Raw genomic sequence first — 15,094 nt, forward strand, 5'->3', positions numbered from 1 at the left:
ACCTACGAGCATATATCGGTCACGATAAAGCTTTTCATAATTTCCATTCGTCGCACGAAATCCATTTAAAATTTGGTTATTTTTCGGATATTATCAACATAGTGTACAACAGGGATCTACATCCAAAATAGATATCAATGCAGAACGGAGGTACATATCTCATTTTAATGTCATATGTTCAGCTATAACTATAACTAAAAAGAAAATCGGATATAGCTGAGTCTAAACTCCTTTCGTCTGATGTAAACCTAGTGCAGAAAGCTTGATCAGAATGCTTGTTCTTTTATTAGCTTCAGTGGTACTGAAACTTAGAATATTCGAGCGACACTGTAAGAAGGCGATTATAACCTTAGCGGCTCACCAAAGAGATGCGCTTAAAAGTATGCAACGGTTAAAAAAGCATAGCCTGAAAGCCATTACCCGTAAGAAGTGGCATGGAAACTGAATAATGCAAGAAACCCTTTTTACATCGAGAAAATCGTTTGAAGGACATTATTTGAGAGGGATGCGCCAGTTATGGCAAAGCGCAGAGTTTCTGTTTATAGACGAAATTTCTATGATACCTTATGAGATGTTTGCATGATCGACTCTCTTTTGTGCCAACTATTGAGACCGGATGCTTGTTTTGGTGCTATACATTTTGGTGATCTAATGCAGTTACCACCTGCACGAGGACAGCCAGAACATATGAAACTCTCTACATATCTGTGACGTTTGGTTGAACTCCAACAAAGCCAGCCTCTACAAGAAGACACGACATTTATAGATGTGCTTAATGGAAAGTTGACGTCGAAGCATCTTAAAGTTGACTTGGAAAAGTGTCAACGGAAACCACTGAAGAATTCTCGATTGTGAGAGATTTAACCAAAGTAAAAAGGTTCTCCAAAGTTTTCAAGATGAAGGGACGGTTATTTATACGATTAAAGCAAAAGACCAGCTCAAATCAGGACATAAATACTGTAACACTTAATAATGTCAATAAAACAGGAGGTCTTCCTAATTTATTGAAAATATTCATTGGAGCAAAAGTGATGTGACAAAAGTGTTTTAATGAATGGAAAAGCGTATGTAGCACTTAGTCGTTGTAGATCATTGGGTAGTAAACGAATTGGAATACTTGACTACTCGAAGTTCGCAGCTAAAAAACCATGTAATAGTGAAGCCTTAGTTTTCTAAATTATTCGATTAAGAAGTAAGAATTCAAAAAGTGGTCAATCGAACTTGGTCGCAAATAATTTAACAATTAGTGACTGAAAGGTTGAGAGTAAAGATTGAATATCGCCTAATTATCAATTTACTTTAACAATACAACATTTCCTAGTTAATATATTAACTAATTTGATGTTTCTCACAATAAAAATAAATACAGTTTAAAAGTTTAGTTTTTTTAGTTTAACTCCGTTAGAAGGACCAGGTAGAGAGGGGCCTGGCTTCGCTTTGAATCTCCAATTGGTGCCACCTTGCGAAAACAAGAAACGACTGGTGCGCTGTTTTTAACTCGGCTACAACCGCGTAAGCGGTTCCTACGCCAGTAGAGAAGAAGAAGAAGACTACTGTTCAAGTCTTGAGGTTAATGTCTTTGCAAAAATATTTCTTTAAGAAAGAGCTAAACTTGGACCACCAAACACTCTTTATACCAAATGCTTGCGATCACTTTTGGGCCACCCTAAAACAAATGAGATGGAACTTGGCGATCGCACCGAATTGGCCAATAGCACATCAATCTAACGCCAAACGTCTGTTTAATTGTTTATAAATTGTAGTACAGACCGAAACAACCAACAACAACAACACTACTGTAACAAATCTCTATGTTATCTGAAGTATATTCAAGGGTCGTTGCTCACAGCATTCGTTATGTAACGGAATCGTTAAGAATAGGTGTGCCGCTGTATTCGACTTGTAGCAGACCAAGACTCAAGTATGAAAAAAGCCCTCAATGTTTCCGTTTTTTCAAAATGATTCAATTTTGTTACACAATGTAACAGCGTCAGTGACCAGCACCCACTGTCGTTTTAGCAACATTTTCGATACCGCTTAGATCAGTTCGATCGTGCAACGCACAAGAGACAGTTCGGGCGAATTCGAAAGCGCTACAAAATACTGCTTATCTAGATAACACAGTACAGTAAAAATAAAGGTTAAATGTTTTACAAACTCACATACATGCAAAAAGAGTAATACATTTGTGATTAATGCAATTAACACTTTGATAACTAAATCGGTAAAAAGTCGCCTTGAGTGGTGAATTATTTCGAACAGCTGAATTCTAAGTTAAATTGGTGCATAATTTTCATTTGGGTAAAAACTTTAACGAAATTATGGAGCACATTTCAAAAGAATATTAAAATGATTTGCCTGAGCAACACGACCAAATAATAAACAATTATAAATTTAATGTAAGGTTAAATAGGCTTCAAAAGCAAGCGAAACATTCGGCAGCAATTTGTTAGTGCTCATCGAAACGAATAGCATGAATTCATGCTTCAGTGAAACGGTTTCAATCAGTGTTTATCTCATAAAAACACCGTTTATTTTGTTTGCTTTGTCCCACTTTGACAGTCCAGTGTGTGTAAAAACAAATTGGAATAGTTAACAATACGGCTGAAGCATGTTTGTCTTTGGCCGTCGGCCACAGGCGAACTGCAGCTGGTTGAGCAATGGGGTCCTGGCTTTGTCACTTCTGCAGTTGATACTCTTGGGCCGTGCACATTTCATACAGATCGATCATAATGCTTTTCGTAATAATTATTTCCCTCGTCCACCCATTGATCCACCAGCACCAGCGCCCCCATCGTTGACTCAAGCAGAGCAGCTGTCACGACATTTCGACGGCAGACAGCTGTCGCCAGCCGAACTTATGGCCGATTTGAGCAACGATCTCACTTACCGCATCCTTCATTACCACTCGATACTCAACAGAAACAACTTTGCATTTTCGCCCACTGCACTGATGAGTGTGTTAATCGCCCTTTATGAGGGTTCGGCAGGCCGGAGTGCTCTGGAATTGCACAAGGTGTTGATGCTTCCAAACGGTCGGGATGTCATTCGTGTAGGCTATCGTGACATTCATCGCAGATTAAGGGTGAGTACAGCTTTTGATTATTGACTCGGCAAAGGAATCGTTATTTATCTTATACTATACTTAGTAAAAGTAGATTAGCTGCTAGTGTAAACACTACTTACATACTAGAACCTGTAGGCAACATCTCTAACCAAAGATCTGTGCGATATATTAGTGCAAAATACAAAAAATCTCAGCATGAAGGAAGAATAGAAGGAAACAAGAAAAAAGTGAGAAGATATTCAAATATAGCCTTATAACTTTAATAATATCTTCTATGTATAAAGAATATTTCTAGAGATAAAACATTTAAATGAGATAAGTGCACAAAAAATTTTCAGTATTACTTGTATGTTTGGCAGTTTCAATGAAAGATAACTTTATATATTTTCAAAACTCTTTCTTTAGATATGTTTAGGCTAAAGATATTTTTGAACCGATTCAATCCATTTTTTACATATGTACATACTATTATTAGAAAAGGATTCCCTTCCCACAGATTGACCAATGTTTTCGATAAAAAGTTCCCAATTGAAATTTGTTGTTGGTCGATATCGGTCGAGATAGGTCCTGAGATATGGCTTTTCACCGAAAAGAGAGAGGCAACACGCTCATCGATCATTTTTTTCTATTGTATCTTAAGTGGTTTAGAAAATATGTGCATTAAACTTTTTTTTAATTTTAGTTCAGTTGTTCCCTTCCTACTGCGACCCTCTGTGCCAGATTACATCTTAATTTAGTGTTTAGTTAAGGTACTTTATAAATTTTCGTTTAATGACGTTTTGTGAGCGTGGCAGTGGCCCGATTACGCTCTCTACGAACTCCGCCTTCCTTTTTGATCGAGGAACCCGTGTAACAAGTTTCATTACGACACCTAAATTTTTACTTAAGTTATCTCTTACACAGACAGATAGACGGACACACAGTCACTCAGAATTCATCTTTTCTCTATATCTATCTCACTTAGTTTTAGGTGATACAAATAATCTTTACGTAAACAAAACTATTAGACTCTATAGCAACAGTATAAAAATTATGTTTGAAATAGGCCAAGATCTTTTGATTTTGGAGGCTAACACAGAAAAATATTTTACTTAAGACTCAATTTGTCAAAATTTTTTTTTTTATTCAGCAAAAAAGTCATTTTTTATGAGTTTTAGAGTTTAAAACATTTGTATTACCTGTTTAATTTATTCCGTTTTTCTCGTTTCGTGGACGATGCTCTATATGTAAACTTCTTCACGCATGCAAACGTCATGTGGTCTTTATTCTCAGGCTCCTTACCGAAAATGCATATATAAAAAATTAGGTGGGACGTTTTAAGGTTCCACTAAAAATCAAACGTATAGAATTACGGTCTACAAAATGCCAGTTTTAATCAAGTAAAATCTCGCGTTCTTTTCAAAAGTAATTCGCTTTATTCCGGAAAGTGTTAATGGTCGATATTTTCCTAGGTAATCACAAAGCACCCAATTAAAAAAAAAACTTTAACCTTACTTAGTTTAAAGATCAGTATCGAATTAGATGATATTTGTAATTATTTGGCAGATTACAGATCCTTAAAAAGATATTGTTAGCTAGAAAATTATAGAGAAAGAACTCATAAAATACGTTTCATAGGGATCTAACATACTTATGTTTTTGACATTTGTCTCTCTGTTTCTGCGACGCAAGATAATTTTTCAATAAACTGATATTATATACTATATGTTTTTTTGTTTAATTTTTCCTGATTTTGGCAATGTAAAATGAAATTAAAGATTTAAAAAATTACGAGAGTAAATCTAAAAAATCATTGATAGTGTGATGAATTGTGAGCACAAATGTACCCAAAACCGATCTTCTTTCTAGGATAACAAAACCACTTCGACCGCCTATAAACCTATCGCACTATTCTCAAGAAGGTGAAAACAAACGACTCAAGCAACAAACTAGGATTATTTTTGGTATCGGCAGTTTGTAAATTTCACTCGTTATATGTTGTATTTTATTTTTGGTATGAAGAAGTCTGAATTGAAAGTTAAATATTCAGTCTTAATCGTAAAAAGATTGTATTAAAGAAATTGTACATATTGTGTTTTCAAATTATTATATTTTCTAGAATACCCGAAATACAAGGAATGAATAAATTCGAAGCCTAAATCTAAAACTCCTCTTTCACAAATAAAATACATATACGTTTAAGTTTTCAACTTGAAAATAATGTAGCGATAAGAATTCGCTTGCGAACGAACATAACGATCTAAGTTCTTTTAATGACAAAGAAATTTTATCTTTGTAAAACCAACAACCCATATAAAGTAAAAATAAAAACAATTAACAAAGTAAAGTAGATTTATTTCGAATATCGCAGCATTGGAGCACCCTAATATGATTTTAGATTAACAGTTCAATGAACTAATAAAAGCATCAACACTCGAAATTGGAGCTTAAAACCCAATATGCTCACATTCACAGATACATTCGAAACAAAATATTGGTAACTGTTAGTGAAGACATTAGAAAATATACAAAAGTATGTAAATGCGTATGCAAATAAAAATATAAACATGTTCAAAAATTTGTGTATTTATTTTCAAACTTAGTGCAGAAACTGTCTCTTGCATATTATTATTAATATTTTCGCCTGTCCGTTTATTCAAAGGTTGCATAATTTTAGACTGATTCTACTGTCTAGTAATATGATTATTAATGTAGTTATAGAGGTCGTTATGGGTTAGTACTTATAGGGGGTACCAACAGTCTAATTGTTCTGGATTCCGTTCGCGGTTCCAGCAAACATCAAAGTTTATTTTTTCAGTGACCGCCTTTCGAAGCCGAAACAAAACAAACGCAAGGTGATTAGGAACTTTCCCACAGTTTTGGATAGAAACTGACAAGTCTCCTTAGTGAAGCTGTTCGGTTGGACGAGAAATCGGTTTGTCACGAACTTAATGTTTTATTTCATGCACTTTGTTTCATTGCTGCAAAGACATAATATTTCTGTGAAATACTGAAAAAATGTGTTTCCTTTCAAAAAACTAATCATGTTATTATAAAGTTGTATAGCAACTCAAACATTTCTATAAAACCAATTTTTTTCTAACGGTACTTCGGACTATTTCAGATAGTAAGCGAAATGCACTGAAAACGGCGTTTCATTGCTGTAAAGACAGCCCTCCATCACAATCTTTTATAAGAGTGTACAGCTCAATTCCCGCGCCGTTAGTTCTCCATTCTCCAGACTGTCTAAGGAAGCAAAGCAAATGGGTCCGGTAGTGAACGAGGGCAAGACGAAATATCTCTTGTCATCAAACAAACAGTCGTCGCACTCGCAGCTTGGCTCTCACGTCACTGTTGACAGTCATAACTTTGAAGTTGTAGATAATTTCGTCTATCTTGGAATCAGTATAAACACCACCAACAATGTCAGCCTCGAAATCCAACGCAGTATATCTCTTGCCAACAGGTGCTACTTTGGACTGAATAGGCAACTGAGAAGTAAAGCCTCTCTCGACGAACAAAAACAAAACTCTATACGTCACTCATTATTCCCGTGCTGCTATATGGTGCAGAGGCATGGACGATGACAACATCTGATGAGTCGACGTTGCGAGTTTTCGAGAGAAAGGTTCTGCAGGTCCTGCGGTCCTTTGCGCGTTAACCACGGCGAATATCGCATTCGATGGAACGATGAGCTGTACTAGTTATACCGCGACATTGACATAGTTCAGCGAATTAAGAGACAGCGGCTACGCTGGCTAGGTCATGTGGTCCGTATGGATGAAAACACTCCAGCTCTAAAAGTTCCACTCCGTTGAAAAGCCTAGGCGGAAAAGTAAGGAAGAAGAATGGCACTGATCAGTATGAGTGTTTTTATAGCAATGAAACAAAGTGTATATATATTTATTCATTCATTATGATCAGGGTTTTCATTTACTACTCCGTAGCAGCATTATTGCTATGCTATAGCTACCGCTACACATGCTATACATGCGAGAGCTGTAGCACATGAAAATTTTAATTAGCTCTGCTCTACTACCGCTCCCAATTTTTTGCTTCTAAAAATACTATTTCCAAAGTGAGATTTCTTACATTGTGTAGTATTGTTACCACAAATAATACAAAACCTGGAAATTTTTAGTTAATCATAAGTGAAATTTTCATTCGAAAACTTTTTTGAAAATTAATATATGTATATCAAAATTCACAAAACTTAATTAATATTTTATATACCTTAGTACATATATTTCAAATATACTTTTAGACATACTTTTTTGGTTCCGAGAACCCGCTCAAAGGTCTAAGCCTCAACAAAGATAATGTAACCATTACTCATGGGTATGAAACGGTTTTAACATTTTATGGATATGATTTGGGAATGGATATGGTATCCTCTACCGTCTCTTCGACGTCTTCTACAACACCCTTCTCGAATGCAACCGATGAAATTACAATGGCAACAACTGCAAGCGCCCCAAAAACTTCTACAACAATTGTTCCAAGCTCCACAATGGAAAACAATACTGAAAAAATATCGACGGAAGAAAACAATAATGTCACCACGACAAAACCGGAAACAACATCTTCTCTTACAACCACAGAAACTGAAACTGTTGCTAAAACAACAACTGAAGATAAACCAACAACAGAAAAAATTACCACAACAACTGAAATGTTAACCACAGAAGAAGTTACCACAGTGACACCACCAACAAGAACGACAACAACTGAAGAGTTCACCGCCGAAACAAATGATGACACAACAACAGCAACTACCGCACCAATAACAGAAAACAGCGATGATGCGGCAGAGTTCGTATCTCCAACACCCATTGAATTTAACTCAAATCCATTTCAACGGTTACAAAAGATGCAACCAATACATACACCAAGCTCAAAACTGCAGGCGCCTCTATCGCCAATTTCAACACCGAAACATAATTATTTGCCACAGTACGCGCGTTCTCGAAGTGGTCGACATAAGCGTCATTCAACTGGTTTTAAAGAGATTGACACAAATCTTTTCGTGACGCTCTTTAACCCTCAGCACCAGCTGCACCATGATTTGTATACAATAACTCAGCCAGTAACAGGGTCTGCCTCGCTGGGACAATACACTAGTGAATTTGATGTCGAAACTTTAGATGCACGACTTTTGAAAGTGGCCAATGCCAGAAGTAATTATGGCTACAATACCGATGTTATTAGCCACGTATTCTACTTGGGGAACCAACAGCTAGTTCACACTACGTTCAAGGTCTACAATGCAGTGCTGTATTTTAAGTATTTTGAAGATTTAAAAATGAGCGCTCTTGAACTAGAATTGGACACACCGGATTATAACTTGATAATTTTGCTCCCAGATTCTCCAGTAGATTTAATATCAACTACGGCTTCGCTTGGTTTGGGCCCATCTTTACGACTGATAAGAAAACAACTAAAACCAAGATGGGTTCAAGCGATAATTCCGGACTTTAAACTACACGGAATAATATTCCTAACCAATGACCTCCAAAACGTAAGTTGCTTAAGTCGATAGCTGTATAAAAACAAACACATAAATAAAAACATAGTGGCAGCATTGTACTTAGTATTAAATTTGTCCAGTTAAGTAAAAGGTATCTGAAAGCGTTTAAAAATGTAACCATTATGTTATTAACCGAGCTAAATATTAGGGTATATTTAAGCGATAACTTGTTCCTTGGCACCATGAGAAGGTAGGACGGAATCGGGCTGCGCCATTGATCGAAAATCTATAAAATGCTATAATTAAGCTGCAATTTAAAATACAAAACCGTGATTTTATAAAGGGGATCGAAGTAGAGGGTTAATGTATAGATTGTATGTATCTCACAAACCTCTTAAGCTATAACCACCAGCCTTGCTAAGAACGAATTACGTTAGTATGTACCGCCTTAAATAATGAGAAAATTGGTGAAATTGAAAAATAACCACTCCCTCTTCCAATATAACGTTTGTTGGAAACTACTACATCGCTCATAACTCCGATATCTCAGGAACTACTCGACCAATTTCAACCTTGCTTGTTTAAAGATTTAGGATCTATAGTACGGCATTTTATATTTTTATAATTTCTTTTCATTTGACAAATATAATTTGTGTAACTTAAGGAGTTAGGGGTAGTCAGAGGCACGAAAAAATGAGTTTTCTAAATTTTTGCGAAAAAATCAAAATTTTAAAAAATCGAAATTTTCGAAAAAATAAAAATCCTTCGATCAGGCCCGAGTTTATTATGTAATTTAAAAGCTCTACTGAACGGTTTTCGAGTTACAGTTGTCACCGATTCAAAAAATATAGTTTTGAGAAAAACGCGTTTAAAGTTTCACACTAGCGCTTTGAAGTGCCCGAACTCTCTTTCTTATTTCGCGAATAGCTCAAAAAGTAATTATCGGATCAACGTGAAATTTTCAGGGAATATTTTTATGATATTACACTTAACAAAAATGCAAAAAAAAAAATATTTTTTTTTTGAAAATTCTAACTACCACTAACCCCTTAAGCAACATCCCTGTTGTATGGAATGTTCCATAAGCTCGGTAGATCCGATAATTTTACTACTCATTGGGTCGGATTTAAATTCTGGTACACAACAGGTTTTTTTTGCCATTTCAGATGGGTGTGTGTGATATATTTGAACCAAATCGTGCAGATTTTCGTCCCATGACAGAGGAAAAGGGTATTTATGTAAAACACATTGAACAATCGATTAACGTTAATATACGTACGCATCCAATAAACCAGTTAAAGCGTAAGTATATTTCACATTTTTCACCATTTCTTAAAAATATGATGACAATGACAAAATGATCAATTGAATGCATGATATTAAACGCTTTAAAATTGGACATACATATTTATATTTCAATAGGAGATACAAAAATTGTTTTTGTTACTGTTCTTCAGTTAAAAATTTATAATTTCATGTTATTAATTGTCTTTTTTTTGTACTCTAGGTAATTACGGACCGCAAACGTCACCTATTCAGATATCTGTAAACCATCCCTTTCTATTTTTTGTAATTGACCGAGACCTAGATATTGCTGTAATGGCCGGTCGTATTTTAAATCCTTTGAATGTACGAATACAGTAGTGTCAAACAGACGACAGTAACAACAGTACGCCGTACTTCTATCAAATGTAGTCAATTTTGGAGATTATGCAACCATGGTGGTGAAATTGAATAATAAGTACTTTAATTGTTGTAACTTAATTTTCTATCTAGCTCCGAATAAATTTAATATATTTAACAGTATTTAAAATTAGTTCAACTAAATCACTAAATTTATTTTCGAAAAATTTCTTTTTAGGTATGAACACAGTAGGTGGTTAACTATAAATAGAAGCAGGATATGAAAGCTAATTCAAAACTAAATCGTGGGTTAGGATAGTGAAAAATTAAATATGGAAATATACTAAATTCGAATAATCAAAATCAATTTAAGTGCATATTATTTTTAGGATTAGGAAAAATTAATGTGATTAATCCTGTTTAGGGCTAAGTTATGTAATATTTGTAGTTTCAAGTTTTGAATTTGTTTATCTTTTCTGTAAAATATGTGATCGCGCTTTTGTTGCATACGCAACATTTTCAATCTTTCTCTTTCCACAGCAACTCGATACAAATGTAATTGCCGAATCCGCTGAGAACGAGTCCGTGGTGAATGACCGTTAATACGAAGACGTATATGCCGCAACCTTTTTGATTTACAATTGCATTTACATTTACCATTATGGCTTGTTGACATATTTTGCATTTGATTTTTCGATTCACCAGTCCCAGTTTCAACCATAGGGGACGAAGTTACATTAATAAATTGTGGATCTTCATACATTCGTTTAATCACTCCGTGATTAATTGGCATTGATGCCGAAGTCGGATCAGCTAAACCAAAATATTCATTATCATTTTTATTTATTTGCTTATTGGAAGGCGATGTTTCAAAATCGTCTAATGAAATTGCCTTTTCAATTTTTATTGCGACCTCTTGAATTGGCGGTGGCATAACGTGAAAATTTTGCACATTTATTGTCGCGTCTTGAGCTGTAAATGAAATAAAATATTTCTTTCTACTAATTTATTAAATCGAATAACACTTCCAGCATTACCCATTGGTTCCGATGAACATCCAGGTAATGCCAGATGTTTACTCTCCTGTACATAACTCTTTGCTAATGCGTCTTTCACTTTTTTAGCCTCAGCTGCACGCATACGACCTAATTGCTGTTTCAACCTATCTTTAGATCGCTGGTATCCTGCAGCCCGCATATTAGTTGCTATATCATCCCATGCCTCCGATTTCTTCTTGATTGTCATTGTATCACTTCTTTTATTTTCTAAAATAACTTGGTGAATACGCGTAAGAGATAGTAGCATTTGTTTTTCAGCTTCGGTCCAATTTGGTTGCCGTTCCCTTTTTTCTTTCACTTTGATGTTAGAAGCTATTACTACAATCAGAATATATGTTTAACAATTTGTTTCCACTTGCAAACAATTATAGTTTCTATTTACCACATAAATCCATAATTCTATTTACAGTACCGTTCGGATCTTTCATATAAATGTGTAGTATTAACGCCAGTAATTAATTTTTAAATGCGTACCGGTATTTTGATGTAACCTTTTCAAAATTTTAAGTTCTTTATTATGTTCCCCACAGATACAATAAATTGAGAGTGCTGCCAGAGTTTCAAAGTACTATCCTACTAAATACTGAAACGAAAGTTAAAATGTTGCTAATACAATGTTGATGCAACATAATATCATAAATTATTCCATGTATTATACATCTGCAATCGTTATTCATGTGTAATTAAAGTATGCATCAAAAACATTTTCTTGATTGTATTTATTTATCGTTTGAATGTTGTAATAAATATATAAAAACATTTGCAATAATACATTATCCAAAGTACACAACTTTGAGGTGCTACTATTACCACCCACATACACATGTAAGACACAATTTTTAAAACAACCTTAATTATTGTGTATATCTCACTTGGGAGAAAAGCGCAACACGTGTGCAGATACACCATCTTTCAATAAATTATGCAATTTATTTTCAAAATTTTGCTCTCAAACATTTCCTAAATCCTTTTACTAAGAAGAAGTGACGAGGACTCATTTAGCAAAGGTATGGCGTCCTAGTTTGTATAAACCGAAAATGTTCTATGTATGGAAATTTAATATTTCGTTAACCACGCATCATTCGCGCAGTTTTTTGAAAACATCACAAATTTTTACAAGAGTCATACTGTTTATACATTGTCTGATAATAAGCTGACTTGTGTTTTGAATATAACACTTGTTTTATGTATACTATATATGTGTAATTAATATAAATATACACCAAATACGGTACAAACACAAAATAAGCTGGCATTCGTAAATACATCGGATGTATGGGAGTCAGCTTCGGCATCCCAACAGCACTTCGCTATATACCGGCAACCAGCACCCAGCTGCTGACCCAATGTTACTTGTACAACATGCTTAAAACGGGGCATTTGAACAATATCTTTTACTGCTGCACTGACTTCATCAGAAATCTCCCGGGTCCACTTACGAGCGTCATCTGGATTATATACTTTCCCTAAACAGTAAGATATATTTTTTCTTATAAAGGTGTAAGAAAAATGGAAATAAATATGGCATATGCTACCTTGAAGTTTATCATATATTGTGGACTGAATAATACTTTTGATATGTGATGCTGGAAAAAGCTCTCTTAAAGAGGGTTTCATCCGATATGACGTTACAGGCAAATTTGGGCCTACTTCTTCAGTTGCATCCTCAACTATTAGCAAGTCAGCTGCATCGCCCACATCTGTAATACGCCTATCATCGTAATCGCCTTCGGTATCCATTTTGTATATTTTTTATTACTTATTTTTAAACCAACTGGCTTTAAAATATATTTTTTAGTCCCAAATTGTATATTGAAGTCAGTTGCCTAGCAGTCGATTATTAATAACAAAACTAAACGATGTACAAGTAAATCGGAAATAAATGCAATGAAAACAATATTTTTTTTTTTTTTTTGCAGGTTGCCATATGTACATTACATTTTTCATAATAACTTGTGGGCTTATAGAGCCCATACACGACACACAAGTGCGTTCGATCGGTATGTGTACGCATGCGGTTTACTCGTGTATGGGCTTGTGGGCGTATCGATCCATATTCGCGAAAATGTTTGATTTTTTACGATCGGTGCACGAACATGTGTGTCGTGTATGGCGTTGTGAGCGCACAAAATCTCATTTCTCTCGTGTCGCCGAACAGTGAAGATCGCGGACAATTGCAAGTGTTAAGGGGAAGCCTGCTTAAGAGGCTTCAAAAAATCGATTTTTTTTTGAGGATTTATTGGGAGGGAAAGAAATAATTGATTCAAGCGAAATTTCTAGTCTTTATAGTTACATATATATTTAAACATCGTTCACATGTTTTTTGATTACGAAATCTTTGATATTCTGCCTTTCTAAAGCAATTGCCAGATGCATTTCGCATGTGCATTTTTCGGACGGCGGGCAGGATGCAGGTCGTAATTTCTTTCAGAAACAGAAAATTCAAGGAGATTCATGTTTTTTAATAATTTATCTTCTAGTTAAACTAAGAAAATCTAACAAAATATGTAAAATTTTACAAATTTTTTAAAAATTGAAAAAAGTTTTTTTTGGCCAAAAAATTTTACTTTATTTTGTTTAAGAATATGTTCAAACTTGACTTTTCTTAGTTTTTTTAGTTTAAATAGAAGATAATTTTATGCCAAAGATAATAAACTTTGCCCCAATTCCAACTTTGCCCGCCAATTAAGAATAATCGTAAAAATGAAAAACCGAGAAAAGTTTTCGCTTTTTGCCCAAGCGCTCATATATGTATGTATCTGTTAGACGCTCGGTCACTATTTCCCTTCTAGCTTCGACAATATTTTGAATTCCAATCTATAACTTTGTTTGTTGTTAGATAATTTTTAAAGAGATTTAAGCAAAAAAAATCGATTGTTTAAAGCTTCTAAATAAAGATTTCGTATCAGAATTTATTGATCTTATAAAAAATAAATGGGCAATTTGGCAAAAGTGACAAATATAAAAATAAAATTGAGAAAAACAAAAGTTGGAATAACTTATTAACGAAATACAAATAAATAGATAAAAGTGCTACATTAGAAATAAATTCAAAGAAATGTTCCTCTTGCCTGTCGCACATGTTAACTGTGTGAAGAACGAACGCAAAATGGATTTGTGTCGTGTATGGGCGAAACGAATTCAAACAGATCGGACACACTTGTGTGTCGTGTATGGGGTCTATTAACAAAAGTTCTACACAACGTAATTTGAGGCAAATAACGTGATCCCAGCTTATTCTAATTAAACAACTATCTCGAATTAATTTTAGAAAATTTAGAAACTCGTCAAAATTAAACAATCGATAGGTGTTTGTTTTATTTAATGTTTTTTTCAGTTATCAGACTTTTCGCTTCGTTTTGAATACTTGTTGGTCTACAATTTTGCTTCCAGCGTTTTCCAATAGATGTCTCATTTGTGTCAACCTTAACCCAACAAAATATTTGTAGAGATCTGTTGCATCGCAAACTGAAAATGAAAATATCACTTTTTGAGCTGAATCCTCGACATTTGCGGAAAATTTTGATTTTCTTTTTTAATTCCAAGAAAAGTGCGGCTGAGGACCCGTCCACGCTTTACTGAGGCTGACGCATACATATATAGATAATACTATTACTCTACTACTATAGATTGTAGTTTGATTAATTTCTATTAGGTATTAAAAAAATATAGAATTTTTATAAAGGAACTTGTGTTAGTTTACAAAAAAATGGATCATAAAGCATTTCGTGTGTTAACTAAGCATTGCTTTTTGAGGAAATAATGGAAAACACTTTTGGACCGTTTTTATACAATAAAGCCTTAAATTTACAAAAAAAAAAATGGCGGAAGCATAGTTGTAGACCTAATACAATTTGTTGACTCCGTAGCAAAATTTGTCTTTTTTATTATGGTTAGTGT

The 15,094-nt window shown here is 34.5% G+C and overlaps 3 protein-coding genes across 5 annotated transcripts; 1 reads left to right on the forward strand and 2 right to left on the reverse strand.

Moving 5' to 3' along the window:
* Window positions 1-2,026: 2,026 nt before the first annotated feature.
* On the forward strand, window positions 2,027-10,767 carry LOC105223229 (uncharacterized). Of its 3 annotated transcripts, none has more exons than XR_007421605.1 (5): window positions 2,027-3,085; window positions 7,311-8,564; window positions 9,680-9,815; window positions 10,021-10,254; window positions 10,677-10,767. XR_007421605.1 is itself a non-coding variant. In XM_049447832.1 (4 exons), exons 1-4 carry the CDS (start codon window positions 2,612-2,614, stop codon window positions 10,155-10,157), a joined length of 2,001 nt encoding a protein of 666 aa, XP_049303789.1. In that variant the 5' UTR covers window positions 2,027-2,611; the 3' UTR covers window positions 10,158-10,326. The 3 variants fall into 3 exon arrangements, 1 of the variants encoding a protein (XP_049303789.1); XR_007421604.1 differs by lacking the exon at window positions 10,677-10,767 and adding an exon at window positions 10,375-10,490; XM_049447832.1 differs by lacking the exon at window positions 10,677-10,767 and having other exon boundaries at window positions 10,021-10,326.
* LOC105223207 (uncharacterized) lies at window positions 10,511-11,708 on the reverse strand. The gene is made up of 3 exons (XM_011200854.4): window positions 11,577-11,708; window positions 11,174-11,512; window positions 10,511-11,108 (listed from the first exon to the last, which is right to left on the reverse strand). The coding sequence occupies exons 1-3, from the start codon at window positions 11,620-11,622 to the stop codon at window positions 10,528-10,530; spliced, it is 966 nt and encodes a 321-aa protein (XP_011199156.2). The 5' UTR covers window positions 11,623-11,708; the 3' UTR covers window positions 10,511-10,527.
* Window positions 11,709-11,894: 186 nt separating this feature from the next.
* LOC105223208 (dynein light chain Tctex-type protein 2B) lies at window positions 11,895-13,092 on the reverse strand. Its single transcript, XM_011200855.3, has 2 exons — window positions 12,730-13,092; window positions 11,895-12,660 (listed from the first exon to the last, which is right to left on the reverse strand). The coding sequence occupies exons 1-2, from the start codon at window positions 12,932-12,934 to the stop codon at window positions 12,401-12,403; spliced, it is 465 nt and encodes a 154-aa protein (XP_011199157.1). The 5' UTR covers window positions 12,935-13,092; the 3' UTR covers window positions 11,895-12,400.
* Window positions 13,093-15,094: the final 2,002 nt, after the last annotated feature.

This window comes from Bactrocera dorsalis, chromosome 2 (genome assembly GCF_023373825.1).
Source record: "Bactrocera dorsalis isolate Fly_Bdor chromosome 2, ASM2337382v1, whole genome shotgun sequence".
Taxonomy (NCBI): Eukaryota; Metazoa; Arthropoda; class Insecta; order Diptera; family Tephritidae; genus Bactrocera; species Bactrocera dorsalis.